General features: G+C 41.7%; 1 protein-coding gene across 1 annotated transcript in view; it reads right to left on the bottom strand.

The window, feature by feature from the left end:
* Positions 1–379: 379 nt before the first annotated feature.
* Positions 380–21,651, bottom strand: part of ankrd11 (ankyrin repeat domain 11) — a 128,052-nt gene continuing 106,780 nt past the window's right edge. Inside the window, 11 exon segments of the mRNA XM_028594967.1 lie at positions 380–4,414; positions 4,525–4,617; positions 4,739–4,882; positions 5,218–5,316; positions 5,967–8,685; positions 8,773–12,998; positions 13,000–13,208; positions 13,331–13,478; positions 13,752–13,894; positions 14,354–14,554; positions 19,631–19,804. Coding sequence (XP_028450768.1) covers positions 4,229–4,414; positions 4,525–4,617; positions 4,739–4,882; positions 5,218–5,316; positions 5,967–8,685; positions 8,773–12,998; positions 13,000–13,208; positions 13,331–13,478; positions 13,752–13,894; positions 14,354–14,554; positions 19,631–19,804 — 8,342 coding nt within the window. The 3' untranslated portion in view covers positions 380–4,228.

The following is a 21,651-nucleotide window of genomic DNA, read 5'->3' as shown; positions in this document are numbered from 1 at the left end:
TTCTCGCGCTCTCTGTACATGCAACTGTAGAAAATAACAATTTAGAATTTTTACTTTTTTTCCACCCATCCTCATTTTCAGTTTCTCGCATTTTATTTTTTTGTCTTTATTTTTTTTGCAGGAAATCAACAACAGCTAGATGTGAAAGTACTGGATCTCTGTTACAGCACTGACAATAGCATCAACAACCGCCCTTATATACCCCACCCACCCCCCCTCTTAGCTGCTCCAACAATATTTACACAAATAAACTACATTGTACAAAAAAAATGTTACATTGTTACATCATAATCACCTGCAGCAAGCGCACGCAGCTTGTTGCTGTTAGAACCCCACATTCTACGCAATTTTTCAGACTAGTACAAAGAGGAGGGTGCAAAACGTCCTGGGAGGTTTTATTTACAGAGCTATGTACAGTATGTCTCTTTCACGCATTACAAGGAGGAAAATTTACACAGCGGAGACCAAATTCAACTCAAAACATACCACAGGTGTCAGAAAAAAATAAGAAAAATAAAAGATAATAAATAGGTTATTTCTCACCATTTAAAGAGTAGTTCTCCATGCGTTTCATTAGTCCTTTTCCACTCTAAAAAAGGAACAAAGAAATAGCTACAGTCTGGGTTTTAATTAAAAAATAAACAAACTAGAAAAAAGGCTTGAAATCGTGATTCTATAGAATGAAAAAATAGCAATTATGTATATTTATGTCCAGTAAGAAAAAAACAAATAACAGATCTAAAATAAACATTATGAGTGAATGTGAGGAGTAGAGGTAATATGTTGCTGACTGAGGCGGTGCCAGGCTCGCATCTGTATCACCATGGTCAAGTGCTCTACTGTGCATATGAGGACTGATGTGTGTTTTTGTCTGTATTCAAATTTTTATCCTGAAATCACTCTTTTTGTTAGTTGAATATTCACACTGGAGAATTAACGTGGATGGATGTTTTTAGTCTTTTGCTCTGTGAGTGGAAATCGCCGGTCAGTTATGTCAACCATCACCATTTCAAGCCTTTGTGGTTCAAATAAATGACTGATTACAGAAGTAAAAACAAAGGCAGGGCTTAAACCGTTTAAAAAAAAAAAAAAAAGGTGACACATGAAACGGAAAACACACTTGATGTCTTGTAAACAATAGTGAGAGGGCGTGGTCGGTCTGGGCAAGTAACGGTATACATTCTGCTCGATAAGCAACGTGATTGACATGCCACTGGTGCTTCATACAGGAACAAAAAACCCCTAAGATAAAACACAACAACATTCAAAACTACATACACTGAGCTAAAAAACACACAAGGATTCTGTGAACAAACGACACCATTAAACCTCTTCCCCCAAAAAAACTGTGTCAGAAACCAACAACAAATTAAAAACAAAAAAACATGACAAACAGGGGTTTAAAAACCAAATTTCTGGCTATTTGTATCCAAATATGTATGTCTATGTATACCAACCAGGATGTGTGTGTATCTCTCAAAAATATCCAGGACTATACATCTAGCCACCTTGTCTGCACAGTGTAATAGCAACAACCATTGCACTTGACTAGACATACCATACACAGCTAGTCTGACTGAGAGTGTGTAAATAACTTAAAACGTTTCAGATAATATTGCCATCAGGATACATGAGCAGCTCTCGCACACAGACGGGAAGCCTATGTGGTAGGTCGGGAAAGCTTTTTCAAAACCAAGATCCACTAACAAATAGAGAATCAGTAAGTCATCACAAATCAACATTTCCAAAGGGATTTTTTTTTTAATTGAAGACTAAAAAAAACAGATGCATTAAGCTATTTCTTTCCGCACTGCTGTTGGTGTTAATGTCTGTCCACTTTTTGGTTCATTCTGAGAAGATTTAAGTCTTGTTAACTGTCTGCTTGGGCCCGACACAAGAACTTGACAACGGAGTAATATGAGGAAGTAACCTAACATTTAAAATCCCTGACAACACTAGCCAAACCCCTTGCGGATTAAACATTGATAAAAAAATTACAAGACCAATTCCTATTATGATCCAATAATTGAATACCAAACTGATCAAGGTGCTGCATTGAAATCATATAAGGAAATTGAACTCCCTATAGTGTGTGATAAAATTGAAATATATTTAAGAACCCATTCCCCATTGCATTAGGTCACAGGTCTAATGCAAAGCCAATTAGTTTCTTGAGTTGTCTGAAACACTGACGCCATCCAGTGAGTAAGGTCAGAACTGCACTTACAAAAAGAAGCTGCTCACCAATATTTTATAAAGGGGCTGACTGACAAACCGATGTCCAAAGTGAGTATGGAATAAAACCTTTTAGTTGCTGTTACAACGCCTCTGCCCATTCAATGTGAAAAGCAGACCAGCTGGAAACCCAACACATAATGAAGTGCTGAAAGACCCGCGTCCCGTTGGTTTTTGAGACAATGATGTTTTGTGATGATTAGAAATGATTTCAGTCCAATTTTTGTAAATTAGAAACCTATTCATTTGAAACTGTTCCACATTAACATGATGGTTTTGCTTGTGAATGACATCTCTCACTTTCATCCCACCCATATATATCTATGTAACTTTGCCCAACAATGAGTACATTTTTTTTTTTTCACTGAAAAAGGCATTTTCTTGGTTCGAATTTTTTCAGATATAATTGTGTAGTAAAGCAATGAATAATAATCCTCTGTCTATTCTTTAAATAAATCCTCAACAACTATTCTGCTACATCTGAGGGACTATATGGTGGTTGGCCTGTGGGAGGCCGGTTTAATCCAAAAGTGTTCTGTCAGCTATTTGTGAGTTGTGGTGATCCACGTCCAGGTGAGTTGCCTTACCTAAACCTGGACTGAATCTAAAGATGGGATTATACAACTGTGCACTGGAGTCTTTCAAATACAGAAACGTGTACACATTTTGGCCCATGGATATGAGAGGGGGGGGGGGGAAAGTGCTGCCCAAAAGTGAACTGTACATAAAAAGATTCTTTTTATTTCTTTTGTTTTTTCTACACTTAACTGAGTGATATTACAGTACATAGGTTATTTACAACTGTGCAGTAATGTGTGGCAAAATAAATTATCTAGAAGGCAGCAAGAATACATTGGTTAACGAATATAAAAACTGTACATAATTTACGGAATACAACTTTTTTTTTTTTTTTTTTTTTTTTCAATTAAACTAATATTGGCTCTGTAGTGTTTCAAGTCACTTCCTCAGAAACAATGAAATGCCCAAGTAAAGAAATAGACAAAAACAATATTTCTCTTATCCTGCCAAAGCACAATTTCTCAATAGTCTCTTTAAATCTCAACATTCGTTATGTTTGTTTCTTCTGGTTGTCCTGTGGTGTTTTTGCAGTCCATGGCGGTCTGATGTGTTTCTGTTGGGAGCAAGCAGGGTGGCTGAGGAGCACTCCTGTTTGTCCTCAGAGATCCATGCCTGTCCTCTTCGGTTTAGCCAGGCTGAGAGGCTGCAGGGTCAGTCTCTTCCTCTCAGACACTGGGCCCTGACGTGGACACACATCGCTAGCCCTAGGCCCAGGCTCTGTTGCAGTGCGAACAGAGAGGGCATCCTCTGGGTGTACGGTCTCATAACCCCAAAACCATCAGCGGCAGGTTTCAGGTTCCTGGTCTGTCCATCCCAGCTGTCTTATATGAAGATTCACATGATGCACCACAGCTCCGTTGACTTCCTCTGGGTCAGCGCGGGACTCTAGTTCTCCTGGCCCACCAGGAGCCCTGGGTCAACAGGGGAGGCTTCTTCTCAGTCCCTCCTCAGGACAAGCACCACGCTGTTGGGATAGCTCTTCTCTGATACCTCCTCCCAGTGGTGGAGTTGGGTCTATTGAAGCAGGGACCAAAAAACGAATGCAGAAAATATATCTCTGTCCCCTGTCTCACCGAAACTGAGCACTGAGGAGTTGTGTCCCGATGTCAGAGCCTCAAAGCAAAAACGGTTTCTGCTTCTCGCACTCTGATCAAACAAAAGTGTAAAAACTTTGAGGATGAAAGTGCAAGTTGTGTTTTCTTTTCCCCCAGTAAAAACATGTTTCCTTCTTCACAGAAGGGAATCCAGAGCAAGTTTTTCATCTTTACTCTTTTTCTATAGAATATAATTTTTTTTCCTGTCTAAAGTTCTCTTTCAAACTTGCTAGCCCTTTCCATTCGTTCTGTTCAACGAAGTCTCTTTGAGAAGAAGTTATTCAGACAAAGTTTGCTCTAAATCTGTGAGCACCGGTGTGTCATGCAGGCAGCAGGACAAAGTCGTCGTTGACATCGACCATTGGCACATAGAAGGACGGCACTTCGTTGACACAGAGGGACTTGTGCCCTGCTGGGTCCAGCTCCTGGACCTTCAACTGCCACTCCATCCTTTGCACTGCATTGAGGGCTGCTGCCTCGTGCTGTTGCCGCATCAACAAACATGTCTGGGGGAGAAAAGGGCGAAGCATAAATCCACTTGGTATATACGTAACATGGTATCAATGCCTTTAACTGATGACATTACAGCACATCACTGCAGAGGGCCGATATTTACCTTCATGCGGTCATATTTATCATCCACATCCTGGATCCAGGAAATGAACTGACGAGCGTTGAAGCGATCTCTCACAGATTTGTTCTCATCACCCTGAGAACATACACCAAGTTACAATGTAGATTTAGTAATGGGTTATGTTATAATTGGCTTTCTCTAATCCATTCAGTTATTATTGACTTCACATTTTAGTGTATATTGAAAGATTTCCTACCTGGCTCTCTGATGGCATATTGTATACTTCAGAGTCCAACAGCATAGTGCAGGCGCTGAATGGCACAGCCTGATTGGCTATTGTCCTGGCTGCTCTGCAGTGGACCCTTAAAACCTCCTGCTCACATGAAACAATCAGCTTCTCCTGTGATCAGTAACCAAAAGAGAAAAAGAAAAATTTATATTCAATATTATGTTGGGCATCAGGCTGGTGAGGTAAATAAAAATGTTTGTTGTCTTGATCAACAAACATATGTTTCACAGAAATTGTCGTCCCTTAATTAGCGAGAGATGAAATAGATTTGGGTCTGCGATTCTCTCTGGCTCAACCTAAGAGTAGGGTGAATGCAGATTTCACTTGCATTTCTATTCTATTCTATTAAGTGTTCATAGGGTTCAATGGACATGTGTTGCTGTATGTATAACAGGGAGTGAGCAATGAATGAATCAAGGACAGAATATAGAAATGTTATTCCTTACCCGTTCTATGCTGTGCTGCAACCTGAGCTTCCCTCTTACTGCCTCCTGTTGTCTGAAGAGCTCCTTCAGAGGTTCTGACAGCGATGGAGGTGGGGCAATCTGATAAACAAACACAACATACCAGTATCATATACATTCATCGTAGGTCACCGCAAATTATGCAAGGGCCCGCCTCCTCCCCGTGTGTCAATGTTTACAACTCTGAGAGTGAATTGTGGAAACAGTAAAAAGCTAAAACGTTTGATAACCACGTCACAAGTGAACATGCATTCATGTGAGTTTATATGCACACGCATACAATAATTTTTTTTTGATTTAACAGCAATTGACTGGTGGAATAAGTTATTGTCATTACATATTACAAATCATTATTGCGCGTGACGCCGAGTTAGGAGCAAGGAGAAGGTAAGACCTCCAAGGCGTTTGTGCCGGGTTAGGTCTGCCTTGTCCCCGTTGTGTGTGACCTCATCTACCTAAAGAAAGCTCTTCTCACCAATCCTCAGAGTCTGTTTAGAATCTCTGCAACGTAATGGCTCAGGGGAGAGCTGACAACTGCTTAAAAATCTTCACCGCGTTACGCTGAGTTGGCGAAAGCCTGGTGACAATTTCCTTTATTTTTCTTTACTGCTGTCAAAAATTAGACAGGCTACCAGAATTTCTTTCATTCAACTTTCATTCCAAACATTTTTAAACCTGCTCACTACCTTGGCTATATCATTAGGGACAAAGGTAAAGACACCATAACTTACCACAGGGATGTGAAGCTTGCTGAGGGGCTTGCCATCCAGCAGGTAGGAGCCAGTGTAGGTCACATATTCAGCGTAACACTGTGGGGCCTGTGGGGTGATGTAGCACAGAATCTTCCTCTTTTCCTCAATCTTCTTCCTGATCTGCAGGTACTCAAAGTAAGGGTTGGAACGGTCACTGTGGTAGGGCTCAATATCGTCCAGCTTGATGGCATTGACCACTACGGCCAAAGTCTGTTGAATCATTTCCCTAGTCTGCTGCATGGCTGTGTTTACCAGCTGGACCTGGACCTGCTGCCCAGCAGAACGTGGAAATTTCCTCTTCCGTGGGTGCTGGGTCTGAGATTCCTCTTCGTCCACAGGGAGAGGGCGACCTTTTGTCGTCTTAGTGATAACCACTGGCGCAGAAGTTGTCACAGAAGTAGGTACAGACACTGTTGTGGTTGTATTGGATGCGGTAGAGGAGACAGTAAGCACAGGTTCTTTGTCTTTCTTCAGAGCTGGGAAGGAAGAGTTTGAGGTGGGTGTCATGGTTCTGGTAGAAATCGGGTTAATGGTCACTACTGGACTGGTTGTTACAGGGATGGCAGTGGCAGACGAGGTTATTATGCTGGAGGTAGGAGGGACAGCAGCAGCAGAGGGATTGTTTTTGGCGCGATTGCGAGTTATTCTTTGAGGGATTTCATCCACCTTCTTGGGAATATCTACAGTGGTGGACACAGTGGTCAGGGTTACTGGCGTAAGCTTGGATGTGGTCTCTTGAGTGTCTGGTAGTTCCACTGTGCTGGAGAGGGCAACTGCCAGCGGGAGCTGAGGAAGAGGACTGCATGACACAGATTCTGCTACGGGCTCAGACATCTCCTCCTGTCTCACCTCTGACTTGATAGCAGACACTGAATCCATGGGTAACTGCAACGACTCAGTGATGGACTGGATCTGAATGTGATGTTGCGGACTGGGATCGGATTTCACAGACGAATAGAACATACTGGGATCCGACTCATCAGGTTCTCCATAAGGTCCTTTTCTTTCCAACATGTTGTCCTGTTGTTGTGTTAGAGAGAGAGAGCTGTTGACTGGCAGACTCTGAGGCTTAGGGTCCAAATCTTGCTGGAAATTGACATGTGGTGAGGGTACAACTATGTCTTGTCCGGTAGGTTCTCCTAAATCTAGGTCTCCAGCAGGGCCTGAAATCTTAGCCAGGCTTGGTAAGTCCATCTCCATTATATCTGGGTCCTCTCTGTCTGTAATGGTATGTCCAATGTGGGTCTGCACAGCCTTGTTGTGGTCAGCTAGTTCTGGGTCTCGAGACTCCGCTTCTTCAGACTTGTCTGGTAGTGGTAGGTCAGGCAAGGAGAATGGTCCCAAGTCATCCAGTTCATCTGCATCAGCGGAGAATGGGTCTGCCCAGGGCACCACAGGCTCAGGGCCCACAGCTGGAGCTATGTGGCTTTCAGTGGAAGCACTGAAGCTGTGCGTGATCTGTCTGCTGTCTGGTTCTTCACATGTTGACTCAGTGTCCATCTGGTGACTTTCCTCTATGCTAGGCTTGTTACATTCCTGGAAGAAAGACTCCAGCCTATTGGAGGATGATGAGGTGTTTAAATAGTTGGTTTCCTCATCAATAGCGGTGTCAGGCCTTTCTGGAGAGGGGATGTCAGCCACAGCCTCCTTCTGTTCATCAAAGTCCTCTGGTTCCTCTTTGTGCCACCTATTCCAGGTAGCATAAGGGGGAGTGACAGAGGGATGTCCAGACAAGTGCTGCATATCACTGTCTGAATGGTATGGACTGGTTATTTTGGAGACAGCAGCCTCTATCTCCCCATATGTCCTGTGGGGAGATTTGATGTCCATATCAGGGTTCCAACCAATGCCGTGATCAAAACAGTTCTCTCCATGGATGGGTGCAGAGTGTGTGGGGGAAATATCCTGGACCTCTGGTTCCTGCCGGTCTGGAGACTCTGCAGGCCAGCTCTTCCTAAGAGGGTCCTCAACTGGAGGGGAGAAGGAACATGGTTCCCTTGTTTGCTCCGGCTCCTCCATTGCACAGTGGTCTCCATCAGCTCGCTCATCCATATCACCTTCGTCCTCAAAGTCCTCCTCCTCTTCTTCATCCTCTTCCTCCTCCTCCTCCTCTTCCTCCTCTTCCTGCTCTTCCTGCTCTTCAGTGACAGAGGGAAGATCTGACAGGACCAGGTTAGGCTCACTGTGGTGAGGCTCAGAGATGTCATCGATGTCCAGGGGTGGCAAAGCAGCAGGAGCAGGAGTTGGCGGTGCAGCAATGTCAAAGCAGGGCTCCTGGGGGTCTGGCCTGTGAACTGGTGTAGAGGGTTTGGGCAAGAAACTGTTGTATACATTGTCATGAAGGTGTTCATTGCCCTCTGCGCCAGCAAGAGTTGGCGCGGCCACATCTGGTGTTGGAAGAGCTGGCTCTAGCCGAGGGGACAACATTCTAATTGGGGAGAAATAAGGAGATGCCAGGCACTCCAGTCTATCCCCAGTTGCGGATTTGTCCTCTAGAGTTTGGGAGGAGGATGACGGATCAAATTCAGCTGCTGGATCACTCTGCTGCCGAAGGAACTTGTCAGCCTCAGCCTTGAACTCGTCCTCCAGCGGCCTGCGGACGTCAGAGGATGCCGAACGACTGACGAGCGGTAGCTGGAGGTTCTTTGCCGGGGTGGGACATGTGCCCTCCTGGAAACTCTGAGAGTTAGAGTACCTGCTGGGTGGACAACAGAAAGACAAGACATTAGAAAATATGTCACATCCAGTAACAGTAACCACACAGTACATTTGCACGTTTAAATACCTTTCAAAGAAGGATGGGGAGCAGGCATTCATTGAAATGGTCATAGCTGACGAGTTCTGGCAGTCCAGCCCATCCAACATAATGTCGGGGTAATCCTCTGCACTGCAAGACGGGGTACGTGGTGTCTGCATTACTTCCTCAAAGCTGGGGCAGGAGATGACAGATGTTGGTGTGGGGACACCAGTTGGCCTGTTTTGATCTGGCCTGGGAGAGGCAGGGAGGTTCTCCTTTATTTGGTGTCCAGCCAGCCAGTCCTTTGAGTTTTGACCATCTGTCTGCTGGAACTTCCTGCTTGGGGACATCATTTGGGCCGGGAGACCCACATCCTTCAGCTTCTTCTCTTTAAGACCAGACTCCAGACTGTTGGATTTCTTTGACGATAGCTCACTGCGATTTTTTCGTACTTCCTCTGTGGACTTAGTCTTGTCCTTGAGTTTAGGGTCCCCTGACTTGGGTCTCAGCTTCTCCATCTGCTTCATCCTTTCTTTATGTCTCTTGTGGCGCTCTTCTATCTCCTGGTCTTTAAGGCTCAACATTTGACCAAAACTTGTCATCTGATAATCACCATCCACCAACAGTTTTTCACGTGGACGATTATCTTTCCTCACCGTGTCTTTGGACTGAGAGAGCTTTTCATTTTCATCCTTAGCCTTAGATTTAATGTGGTCCATTCTGTTGTCTTTGTCCAATGTATCCCGACTTCTGTCTTTTTTCATATCAAATTTAGGACTTTCTTCTTTTGACCTGTCTTTCAGAACGGTGACCTGTGGGCTATCTTTCAACCCTGACTTTACATCTTCTTTGGAGTGTTTAAATGACCCAAAGCCATCAATGTACTTATTCTTCTCCTCCTTTATTTTTTCCTTGTGTTTCTCCTTTTTCTTTTTGTCCTTTGTCCTGTCACTGATGACACCAGTTGCTTTGTCCTTTTTGGACATCTCTTTTTCAAATTCCAACGTTTTGTCAAAGTCGTCTTCACCGTCTCCCTTACTTCCATATGGGAATGTGTAAGGGTCTGCCTCGAGAGGCATGGGCTCTTTTTCAAAAGGTAGACTCTCTCTGCGACTGTAGGACTCTCTGATCTCCTCGGTCTTGTCACGTTTGTCTCCTTTGTCCTTCTTGACCTTTTCTTTCTCCTTGTCGTGGCTTTTCTTGGATGAAGATGAAGAGGAGTGTCGATGCCTCTCTTTCTCTCTGAACTTGTCCTGGGGAGTAGATATGGACAGGGAGTCTCTCCTGTCCTCAGACACATCAGTCAGGCTGATTGAGTCATAGTAAGTAGTGAGGACTGGCTCATGACCCCGGTCAGTGAAACTATCTGAAGAGATTTCGCTGTTCTTGTCGTTGGAGTCATCCTTGTAGTCATTCATAGCTTCCTCCTCCAATTTTTCTAAGAGGGACTTTTCATTCTCACCACTGCCTTTTGAGGGTTTCCTTTCCTTAGAATGGTCCAGCTTGTCTTTATATTTGCTTTTTGTCTTATCCTCACTGGTGTCCCTTTTGTCCAACAGCTTCTGCTTATTTTTCTTCTCTTGATTTGAGTCCACTGACATTCTGTCTTTTCTTTCCTTATGTTTCACATCTACAGAATCTTTCTTGTCTTTGTTGTGTTTCTCTAGGGAGCCTTTCCTCTCTTTACCTGTGTCAAATGTGGCCTTTTCTTTCTTCTTTTCTTTGTGTTCTTTGTCTTTTGCCTTTTCGGTGTTATGCTTAGCCTCTGCAGAAGATTTTCTAATTTTTTCTGAGGGGAAGTGATCCAGCTCATCCTGATCAGACGTTGAGTCTTTTCTGATGGAGTCGGACACAAGGGCAACACCACCATTGTAGCTGTCCTCATCATCATCACTTTCATCAGTGAAGATGTCCGCTATCTTGTACCAAGCTTTCTCACGGATTTTCTCAGGTTTTCTTTCCTCTTTCTTTAGCTCCAAGAAATCCTTCTCCCTGTCAGCATGTTTGTCTTGAGAGGTCTTTTCTTTCTTGTCCTTGGTCTGATCTGAAGACATCTTGCGATCTTTGTCTTTGCCATGAGACTCTTTGTGTTTGTCTTTAACTCCCTCCTTCTTGTCTTTGGTGATCCTGTCTGCGTCCTTTTCCTTGACAATTTTTTCTGCAGAGCTTTTCTCGCTCTTATCCTTTTCCTGATCAGCTCCTCTGTCTTTTGTTTTCTCTTTGTGCTTGTCAGCTTTTGTCTTTTCTCGCTTTTCTATTCCCTCACCCTTCTTTTCTTTCTCCTTTCCAGAGTGGTTTCTTTCTCTGATTTCACATGATTTACTGACGGCATCAATTTCTTTGAAAAATGTATCATTGCCATATTCATCTCTTACAGATTCCTGCTTGATTTTTATGTCCTTTCTTTCCTTTATGAAGTCATACGAGTCTTTACGGTCTCGACTGTTTTCTAGAGAGTCCTTGTCTTTTTTGTCTTTGACTGTTTCTGTGGACTCCTTCCGCTTCTTTTCTTTTTCCACTGAGTGACTGGAGTTTAATTTTTGTTTTTCTGACCAGTCTTTTTTCTTTTCATTCGTCTTTTCAGAGGAGTCTTTGTCTTTCTTCTTGGAAGGGGCTTCTTTCTCTGATCTTTTCTCACTGTGATCAGATTTTTTGTCCTTAACTTTGTTTTCTTTCCTCCTCGTCTCTTCCTTAACAGTCTCAACAATTAGTTTAACAGCGTTGTTGGCTTTGTATTCCTTGTACTCTTTGACAGGAGCGTCCCAGCTGTCATCTCCATACAAGGAGGAGTCAGAGGACATCTCGGAGCCCCATCTGTCATGATGGTCATCTGAGGCACTGAGCTTTGTGTCCTCTAAGTTGAGGAAACGGTTGTTGACGTCATAACCTTCATACTCAGGCTCTTCCTTCGGTGCTTTGTCTTTTTTACATTTGTCCTTCTCCTCCTTGGTGTTTTTCTCCTTGTCCACCTTTAGATGTTTTTCCTCTTTCTGCTCACTTTTCCTGTCCATCTTTGAGGAGGACTTCTCCTTGGACTTTTTCTTTTTCTCCTCTTTGTGAGCCTTTTGTTTCTCCTCCTTGGGCTTCTCTTTCTCCTTGACAGATTTTATAGGTTTCTCCCTCTCCTCTTTGTTGGTCTTGTCCTTGGTTGAGTCCTTTGTTTTCTTATTTTTCTCTTCTTTCGCTGTTCTGTGCAGGTCTTTTCCCGATGACCAATCCTTATCCTCAGACTTGCTTTTCGAAAGCCTATCCTCTTTCTTTGAATGGTCTTTTTCATGTTTGGATAACTTGACCTTGCTCTCAACTGGCGATTCTGACTCAACAATTAGGGACTTCTGTCTTGAATCATCAAAATCAAAAGAGTAGCTCTTGACAAATTTCTCATTCATGTCTTGATTGAGCACCAGACTAGGAGCTTTGTCCTTTTCCTTATTTTTGTGCTTGTGCTTCACTTTATGCTTTTTCAGCACTTTGCCATCTACATCGGTTTTGGAGACCGCACTGTCTGCATTGGAGTTTTTGTAGAGCTCAGAATTTTTCTTGTCTACTGTACTACTGTGCACATTGTTATTCTTCTTTTTGTTCTCCTGCGCTTTCCTCTTAACTTGTTTTATTGACTCTACACTGGAATCAGCAGAGGAGTAGTCAGACTCACTGGACAGTCTCGTTCTGACAGAATCTGAGAGAGAACTGACGTCTGACCATGTAGGAGATGACACAGTCTTCCAGCCATCTGTCCTCCACTGCTTTGGATGCTGTTCTGCTAATGATGGTACTTGTTTCTGAGAGTTCGAGTTTCCATGGGATGAGGAGGAGGAGGATGCGTTAAAGCCAGGGGAGTCTTTCAGGCTCGTTGCAGAAGAGTCCTTTATACTGTTTGAGCCCTTATCATCCTCACTCTCCATATCGCCACAATCCGAGTCAGATGTACAGAATTTGTCATTGACTTTACCAAACCTGACTTCTTTGCTGACATTATTTTTACTCTCCTTCTTCCGTTTCTTTTTTACTTTGTTCTTGTCTTTTTGTTGTTTAGAGCTCATGCTGCCAGAGTCTCTAATCTTGGTATTTGTTTGCTGGGCTTGCCGTGGCGTAGGCGCTGGCGTAAAACACGTCCTATCATCCTCGTCCGAACTGTTACTGTCAGAGATGATCCGCCTGACAGATTTCTTTGGTGTGAGCGAGTTGCTTTTGGAATAGGTTTTGACCTCCATCTTGGGTATGGCAATGAAGCTGGTGGCCTTGGGGACCGGTTCCTTACGGAAGTCTTTTTTTCAAGAGGTGTTTATCATCCACAGGAGGAACACGTTCCTCCTCATCATCCTCATCAAATTCATATTCATCCTTGACGGGCGTGACAGCAGATTTAGGAGGGTCTACAGTTTTCCCCTTCAACTTCAACTTCTCAAACTCTGAGTCCGTGTTATTGCCATCGACAGAGCTGGATGGGGCAAATGAAGGGGCATCTTCCTCCTCTGAAGATTCTGTGGAAAGTAAAAAGAGGCATGATCAATACACAATTTAATTTGCAGCCCCATCTACAGTATTCATTTGCATAACTTATAACTAATGTAATTAGGTGACTCAAAGATTTAATACTATATACCTGATGAACTTTCTTCACTTGAGGTGTAAGTGCCTTTCCCCAGCAAGAGATTCAGCATAGTTGGAGAGTTGGCAACCTTCAACGCTGTTTCACCTCTCCTGTTGCTTTGACGTGGGTCCCCTCCATACCGTAAAAGTAGCTTAACCACCTGAAACAAATAAAATCAAATATTTCATGAATATAAATTGCAATTTAAGAGGTGATATTACCAAGTTTTTTTGTGGTTCAGACTTTAGAGGTTATAAAGTTAATGTACCACTAGCTTCATGAATAAGCTTGACAAAAAGTTGGGGTAATGATCTCAAGAGAAAGACTAGAAACTGACTCTATACCCGCACTCTTTTTTCCATGTTTAGAGTCTTATGATAACTGGATCTATTGTTTTGCCTTCTGAATTTAGAAATGTAATTTTATTTTTTACCTTGAAATGTCCATTGTTGGATGCATCGTGTAGAGGGGTGTCATCATCCAGACCCTTGGTGTTGACCTCTGCTCCGGCTGCCAGCAGCTGCTTGGCCACATCATAATATCCCCTGTTGCACGCCTCATGCAATGCAGTCCAGCCTGAACATGTAAAGAATTACTATGTGTGAGATTGGTAGAGCGGCAGCGTTTGAAAAAAATGTCACGTAAACGGTTCGCAAGACTGAACGTCTACACTAGAAAAAGGGGAAAGTATTTAAGCTTTCTGAAGTGCTCCTAATGTACTGTGGAGAGGCGTATACTAGGCATGTAGTATGTGCATATACTATGTGTTTTGTCACTTTGTATTGAATATTATGGTTATTATTTCAACCGGTCTTAATTTTTTGTATAAGTGGTGATGACGAGGGGAGGGGTTCAAGGGGGAGGGAATGTGTTCATGGTGTGAGTTGTATGTTCTGTATTTTATATTTATATTATAAATCAAAATAAAAACTGTTAATCATAAAAATAATTACTATGTGTGAGGTGTATGTAACATCTGAATGAATATATAGTGGTTTGTGCACAAATTAAAAGACTATACAAGGAGCCTCTTACCTGCAAAGTCTTTTACATTCACATCAGCTCCCTCGCTGATGAGCTCCTTGATGCGGCGTACCTCTCCACGTATTGCTGCTCTGTGCAGCCGAGTCTCTCCTCTCTCATTCCGTTTATTCACTTTGTCTTTGGTTTTAGATGCAGAGTTTGGCGTTCCCTTCTGACCCATACTGGACTGTGACTGATGCTTTGGTGTTGTGTCTGTGGGTAGGAGATGGACACACACTTCAGCACTCGTACAGTTTCTTGTGGCACATTTTTTAAGAATTTGCTTTTATTGTTGTTTCTATTTTGTCTGCTACTATTATAAATACTAGTTTGTTTGAACTGCTTACAGCCAGAAGGGGGCAATCTTACTCTAACAATCAGCAGCAGAGTCCTCGGAACTACTTCACTTGAGCTCATTTCATCATATTTACAAGATTAATCCCAAGCCTTAATCACATTTACATTATTGAGTTTGCACAGCTATTGCCCCAAATGATATTTGAAACACACTTACTTAATCTATGCCCATGCCTTCAGGCATGCAACAAAAGGAACACACAACAAAACACACACACTATGCATTGGTCCTCACCAACCTAATTGCATCTCAAATGTCAACAGTAAGAGAAGAAGTACAATGTTGCAATAATAATACTATTTTATATCTAATACATTGATGGCAAAATGATTTTGACTACCAATAATGACTTGACAGGACATAAGGAGGAAGTAAATATGAATAATCATCTAACAGCAGAAAGTCTGAACAAGTCTGTTGTGATTTGACTCAGGTGCTGAGATTGCATTAGTTCCAGCTTAATGCAATATAACTTCTTTCCAGAGGTTTCATTTCCTTGACGGTGTTATGCTGTATTTTAGTATTTTATAACAATAATTACACTACTACTAGATAAATATACGGCTGCTAAAACAGAACGACACCTTTCTGACTGAGAATTGATGTGGATTAGCTTGTATGACTAGATTCAAATTAAGCACCTGGTCTTGTCCTAGCCTCGTGAGACCGTCCTGATCTCGCGAGCTCCAGTTTTCCACTCGCAGATCAGTCTGGCATCTTGAGATAGAGAAAATTTGGAGCCGTTAGCCAAACGACCGGGCCAATCAGCGTTGGTTTTGAGGTGGGTTAGGTGGTGATAGACAGATGGTTTATCCAATCAGCTAACCAGTATTTTCAGACAGCGGTAGCCGCTCGCTAATGCTTTTTTTCTCTTGGATCCTTCTTTTGGAATATGGTCCAGGAACCTGAAATGGTGCCTTTTATTCCTAAATTCTCGTTACACAAACGGCAAATATCCTTTACCGACATGTTGCTTGCATGCTGAGCTAACGAGCTATGCTTTGCCTGCAGCAGCAGGGGCGGGCTTGTGGTTGTATTTTCATATGCTTCGTGGATCTGATTGGTTGATTTGGCCCCTCTATCACCAACATAGGTGATAGACAGATGGTTCATCCAATCAGCTAACCAGTATTTCCACCCCTTCCCAAAAGGGTGATTCTCACGAAATTAGACTTATGAGGTGTCATGAAGCATTTTGATGATAAAAGTAAATGCTATCAAAATAAGAAGAATACAGTTAGAAACATCTCTTCATGTACTATTTTGCACATGATTTCAAATGACATCATAAATACCAATTTTGTTGTTTTTTTCACATTTAAGGGGACATTTTTCATTACCGCAACAAGTCCATGACTGGATTTTGGTTCTTTGAGATGGAAATATTAATAATTAAAAAATATAAAAAAGAAAAAGCTTCAGTACATGTTATACTATAAACATTTACAGTAAAGAAAAATGTGGTATTACGTGATCATTGGCAAATGTAGTGACAATAATAAGGAATATAAATGTGTCCAAGACCAATTTTCTCATCCTCCGCAACAATTTTCAATCATCATTTAAGTCCTCAAGGAACTAACATTTTCAAGGAATTTTGTTGGAAGGGACATAATTCACTGTGAGACTCAAGATGGCTACCAGGTAAGCAGTTCTTATTTTTTCTCTCCAAGTAAAAGTTAAAATGTTTTTTTGTCATAGTACCTACACAACTTTTTAGTTCTCATTACTGAAACATGAGTTTGTAAAGTTTTAAAAAATGTTGCCATTTTCATTTTTTGATTACTATATACCCCATAATGGTCTAAATATAAAAAGTGCGCGAAAGTTTAGCTAACCCTCATTTAGCTTCCACAGTTAGCAAGAATGTTTAAGGTCACTCATCCTCCGCAACACCATTATCATTCACCGCAACAATTGAAGGCCTGTTGCGGTGGAGAGACTCAATGTTTCGGTAATGAGAAACAGACTTATGAAGGAGGGACATGAGCAAGCTCATTTCAATATAACTTGATATTTGCCTTAAACACTTCTTGAACAGATTGAGTAAAGAAATTAGCTATTACAAGCCCCCCAGCAGGGGTCATTAATTTTACATTTTTATGTAGTACTTCCACAAAAAGCAGTATGAATGCAGTATAGGCCACCTACTATAAATGTAATATTATTTGATATGAAATAGTTTTACTGTGAAACAATGTATTTCTATGTCTTTTTACGAAATGTTACATTCAAGATGGCTATTGTGTATTTTGTTACAGGCAAGCATCAGTTGAAAAGAAAAGGGCATCAGCGAAAGACAGGCTGGCAAAGCATAGAGAAAAAATATACAGCAATCCAGTGTTACTGGAGGAGTACAGAAGAACTGGGAATGATCAGGTAACCCTCCACACTGGGGTACTCTATCTCAGTAGGGGCAGAGTGGAAGCCTTTGCATCCCTCTCAGACTGCCTACAGCACGATGCAGTGGCAACCTGGGCTCATCTTGACCCAGTGCTGAGATACATACGAGGAAAGTATCCTGAAGCCCACAACCTACATTTCATTTCAGATGGCCCAACTTCCCAGTACAGAAACAAAACATCTTTCTATCTAGCCTCCACTGTGCCCTTTATGCATGGAATTCAATGGGTGACCTGGAACTATACTGAGGCATCACATGGCAAAGGTGCACCAGATGGAGTAGGGGGGGCCTTGAAGAATCTTGCGGACAGAATTGTTTCTTATGGGACCAGTATTCCTGATGCAGAGTCTCTAAAGGCCAGCTGTGACTTGGTTCCCCCCAACCTGAAAACAGTTCCTGGGACACCAAGTCAGTCAACATTTACATTAATTATATGAGTAAATATGAAGACATTTAATTAAATAAGTAAATGTAGTTGTAGAAGTTAAATAAATAACTTAAATTCCCCATGTAATTAACCACACCAGTATCTGAAATAATCTCAAAAAAGAATGTCTGTAACTTAGTCAATGTGTGATACTCCAATTCATCTTTGTCTTTTTGAATTCCACCCTAACAGCTGACATCCACAAAACAGGGAGTCATAAACACACGGGAGGTGTCATGCTTTTGTGGAAAAAATTGCCAGTGCTTTTCTGCAAATTGCCACGTGTTCTCTGAGGGAAGAGATGAGGACCCTGACAGAACCGAAGCCACCATAGAGGTTGGACAGTGGGTCCTGGTTGAATACAATGGTGACTTGTTCCCTGGTACAGTCACACAGGTGAATTCTATTCTGTTAATATGTGAATATTTCTCCAGTTACATTATAGTACAAGCTGTCCAGCCAAAATGTGTAGAGACTATAAAAAATTTTCTTAAAACAGATTGCTGAAGGGCAGTATGAAGTCGACACCATGACTTGTGCAGGGGAGAATCACTTCTATGTGCCGAGCATCAGATTTCCAGGAGAAAGGGTCTGGTACTATCGTCAGGACATACGGGACATAATCCCAGAACCACTTCCTGTCACCTCCTCTGCTAGACATTTCTGCATTTTACCTGACATATGGGCAAAACACAAGAAACGCTCATGAATGAGTTACAGTTGGGGGAAAACGTGATTGGTACAAAGCAGTCATTCCAGTTGTTTGTTTTAGTTGTTTGACCAACTCATAAATTGAGTTGCTGCTATTCAAGTTCTTCAGATGAAATTATTCTCAGAAAAAGGTTGTGTGGTTGAATGTCAGGACCAACGTTTTTTAGCTAACTAAAATCATTTTACAAGAGCACATGATGCTGTTACATTTAAATGTTTCTCAGGACCACATGATGGTATGTTATACTAGAATGATAAGATTTATACTAATGGTTGTATATTTGTTAGTGCTACAGTGTAGGCTATATGACATGATTCTTTATGAGCATAAGATTGTAACTTGTAAACACAACACTTGTTAACACAAGGCATGGTACTGTGATGATTACGATAAATGAGAAAATTAAACACTGTTTATGAAATAAATATTCTTTTAAAACTTGTATGTGTTTTAAATATGTAAAATAGGGTTAGGCATCAAACCCCTTTGTCAACATTCACTGTTGACAAAGGGGTTTGATGCCTAACCAGCTAAATCTCATTTCCGAAACATTGATCGTCATTACCGAAATGACATTTTCATTACCGCAACATGCATCTTTTTTACAAATTAAGTAATAATTAGATAATCATATTTTGTTTTAAAATGTATATACATATTATACAACACTACTTATTTAAGGTCTGCCACATAACAAATGGGTATGTTATCTTTTAGAATAACAATTAAATAAAAGAAATTGTAAATCATGTGTGTTTCGGTAATGAGAGAAAATTAGGAAATTACAAAAAATAATAAATATGAAAAAGTAATCTCTCCAGAGTTTTACATAGCTTTGAGCATGAGTAATAAGAGTCTCCTTTAACATTAGACAAAAATACACATTCTAACCTTATATTTAATGTAATGTCATGTTGCGGTAATGATAATTTTTGATGGACTTCATCTAAAAATGTAAATATTTTTAAATCTTCTGAAAATAATAATTGGCTTTAAGGGCATTTTAAACATTCTGATGCTGGACACCTTCTAAATCTGGATTTCGTGAGAATCACCCAAAAGTTCTCAAACGGAAATTTCCCAGATGGATATGCCGAGCAAATGCGAAGCAATCCATCTGGCGGAGTCAGGTTAGTCTTGTCCAGAGGCAGAGTATGACTGAGATGAGGCAAAAAAAAACAGGAGACAATGAGCTCAACCTCCAAACATTTTTACAAAAACAATCAGCCCAATGCCTCCTCGCCCCAGCCTCTCCCTTTAAGCCCACCTTCATTCCGCTCTCCTAAACACACACACAAACACTGTCTACATACAATGCTCCCTCCCATCCGTCTTTCCTTGTCCGCCACCCATCCACAGAAGACGTGGCCTCCATGATAAGCACGCACCTGGACTGTTGACGGACTCCTCAGCTGTCATTTGCATGAGCAAGGCCACCTGCTGCCGCTCAGAGAGGGGGTACCCGGCTCGGATCCCTGGCATCCCCATTCCAAATGGCAAGCCCGCCTTCCGGGTGTTGGTGGGCTCCTTTTTAATGCGCTTCCGCTCTGGACCTGGTTTCTCTGTAACAAAAGTGAGAGGAGAGAAGAAATATTAATTTTATTACGCTGCATAGACACACATGTATGCATGCACTTGATAGCACATTCACGTAGACACAACACATCCAATGTACTGAATGTTGTTAAGGTTAAGTCATGTGTTGTTAGAGTTATACCAATAAAAGACATTCAATATTATTTTTCTTTGGTCACATTTATTATCTATCTCGCTGTTGTTAGGACTACTAAAAAGTATAAGCATTTAAATTAGATATCTTTTTTTTTGCCACATCATTACATACTGTTTCCATAAAAACAAAACAAAGTTATTTATTTCTTAAATGTGTTGTCTAAAGTAAGACCATCTATTTTTCCTAAATCTAACAATCTTTCACCATTGTGACTATTTTCAAAAGCACATTTAATATATCTCAACAGTAGGACTCATTTTAAATGTAGATTATGTTTTGATAAATCCTAGTCAAGAAATGATCAACAGTAATAATGAAACCACTTCACAAGTGTTACAAGGTGTCCTTACTGGTATCTGACTGATGATTTTGTTAGACCAAAAGACAAAAAGTATTCAATCTACAATGATTTAATAAATAGTGTTCTCATAACAACACACACATTGCCCCTGCAAATGATGAATTCCCATGCATATCGTCTAAATAAAACTGTAAATAAAAAAACAAAAACCTAATATTTTTAGATATACTACATGTATATGTAGCCCAGTATGTGAGAGGTTTGGTATTAGCAGGGGGTGGCTTTTTTAATTTATTACCCAGATTCCCCAAAGGAAGGGAGGGGCCAACAAGCAGTGTGTTTATGTCTGTCTGTCTCTGAGCCAATCAGTCCGGATTGAGAAGAGAGGAAAGAGGGTGGGACTTGGCAGACCAGCGGTTATTACGAAATAGTTGGTTTACATTTCAATTCAACACGGCCTTGCCAAGGTCACCACATGCCTGCCTGCCAGCTTTACTGGAGACATGGCGCTACTGGACAAAGGCAGCTGCTCCCCAAAGACACACCCAGCAATTATTTTCAGTGGCAACATACCATCTGATGATCCTTACGGAGGATAAAGCTACACATGACTGTAACACTTCATCACTGAGGGGGAACAACTCCCACAGCTGACAGCAAGAAACCGCTAGCAACAATGCAGACTGCTACAACAAAGAAAGAAATGGGAACAGCTAATGTCAATGTCCCTGCACAGAGACACTCGTAGATGGGTGGATGTGTCTGAGCCGGATTTCTTTGAGACTTTTCTCATTCCAAGACTAGCTGCACTGCTCAAGGCCACAAACACACAAGTAAACAAGGCAAGAAGAAAGCATGGCGGCTCACGCTTCCGGTGGCTCAAGCATTTCCAGGAAAAGATTTTTCCAGTCACAAGTACAGAGCTGATGAACTTTCATGAACATCTGTGAACACTTACAGCTAATGTGCCCCCACCCCTCTTTGATACACTCTCACGTTCCTCAAAGCATTTGCCATTTAGACACATTCCTTCAGCTAGGACTTTAACAGCGGGAACCACAGAAGCAGTCTTAACATGTTTTTTTTTTAGCAGCAGCAGAACAGAGAAAGTGCTACGCTAGCTTTTCCAGGCTATGTTTACAAGATTTAGAACCAGGAAGGTAGTTATTACCCCGATGCACCCATGTAGAGGACTGCTACTAAACAACACACAAGGCCAAAAGTCTCGAATACAAGATTCATCATCAGTGGCAGTAACTGGCCTGCTCATCTCTGACACGGGGCACTTGGAGCAGGAATAATCAGTTTCAAACTGTTAAGCTATACTAGCTAGGTATAAAAATGACAAATTCTAAACCCAGCAACTGGGTACTGCC

This window comes from Perca flavescens, chromosome 1 (assembly GCF_004354835.1).
Source record: "Perca flavescens isolate YP-PL-M2 chromosome 1, PFLA_1.0, whole genome shotgun sequence".
NCBI classification, from domain to species: Eukaryota; Metazoa; Chordata; class Actinopteri; order Perciformes; family Percidae; genus Perca; species Perca flavescens.
Note: the sequence above shows the minus strand (reverse complement) of the source record. Positions and strands in the feature narration are given on the sequence as shown.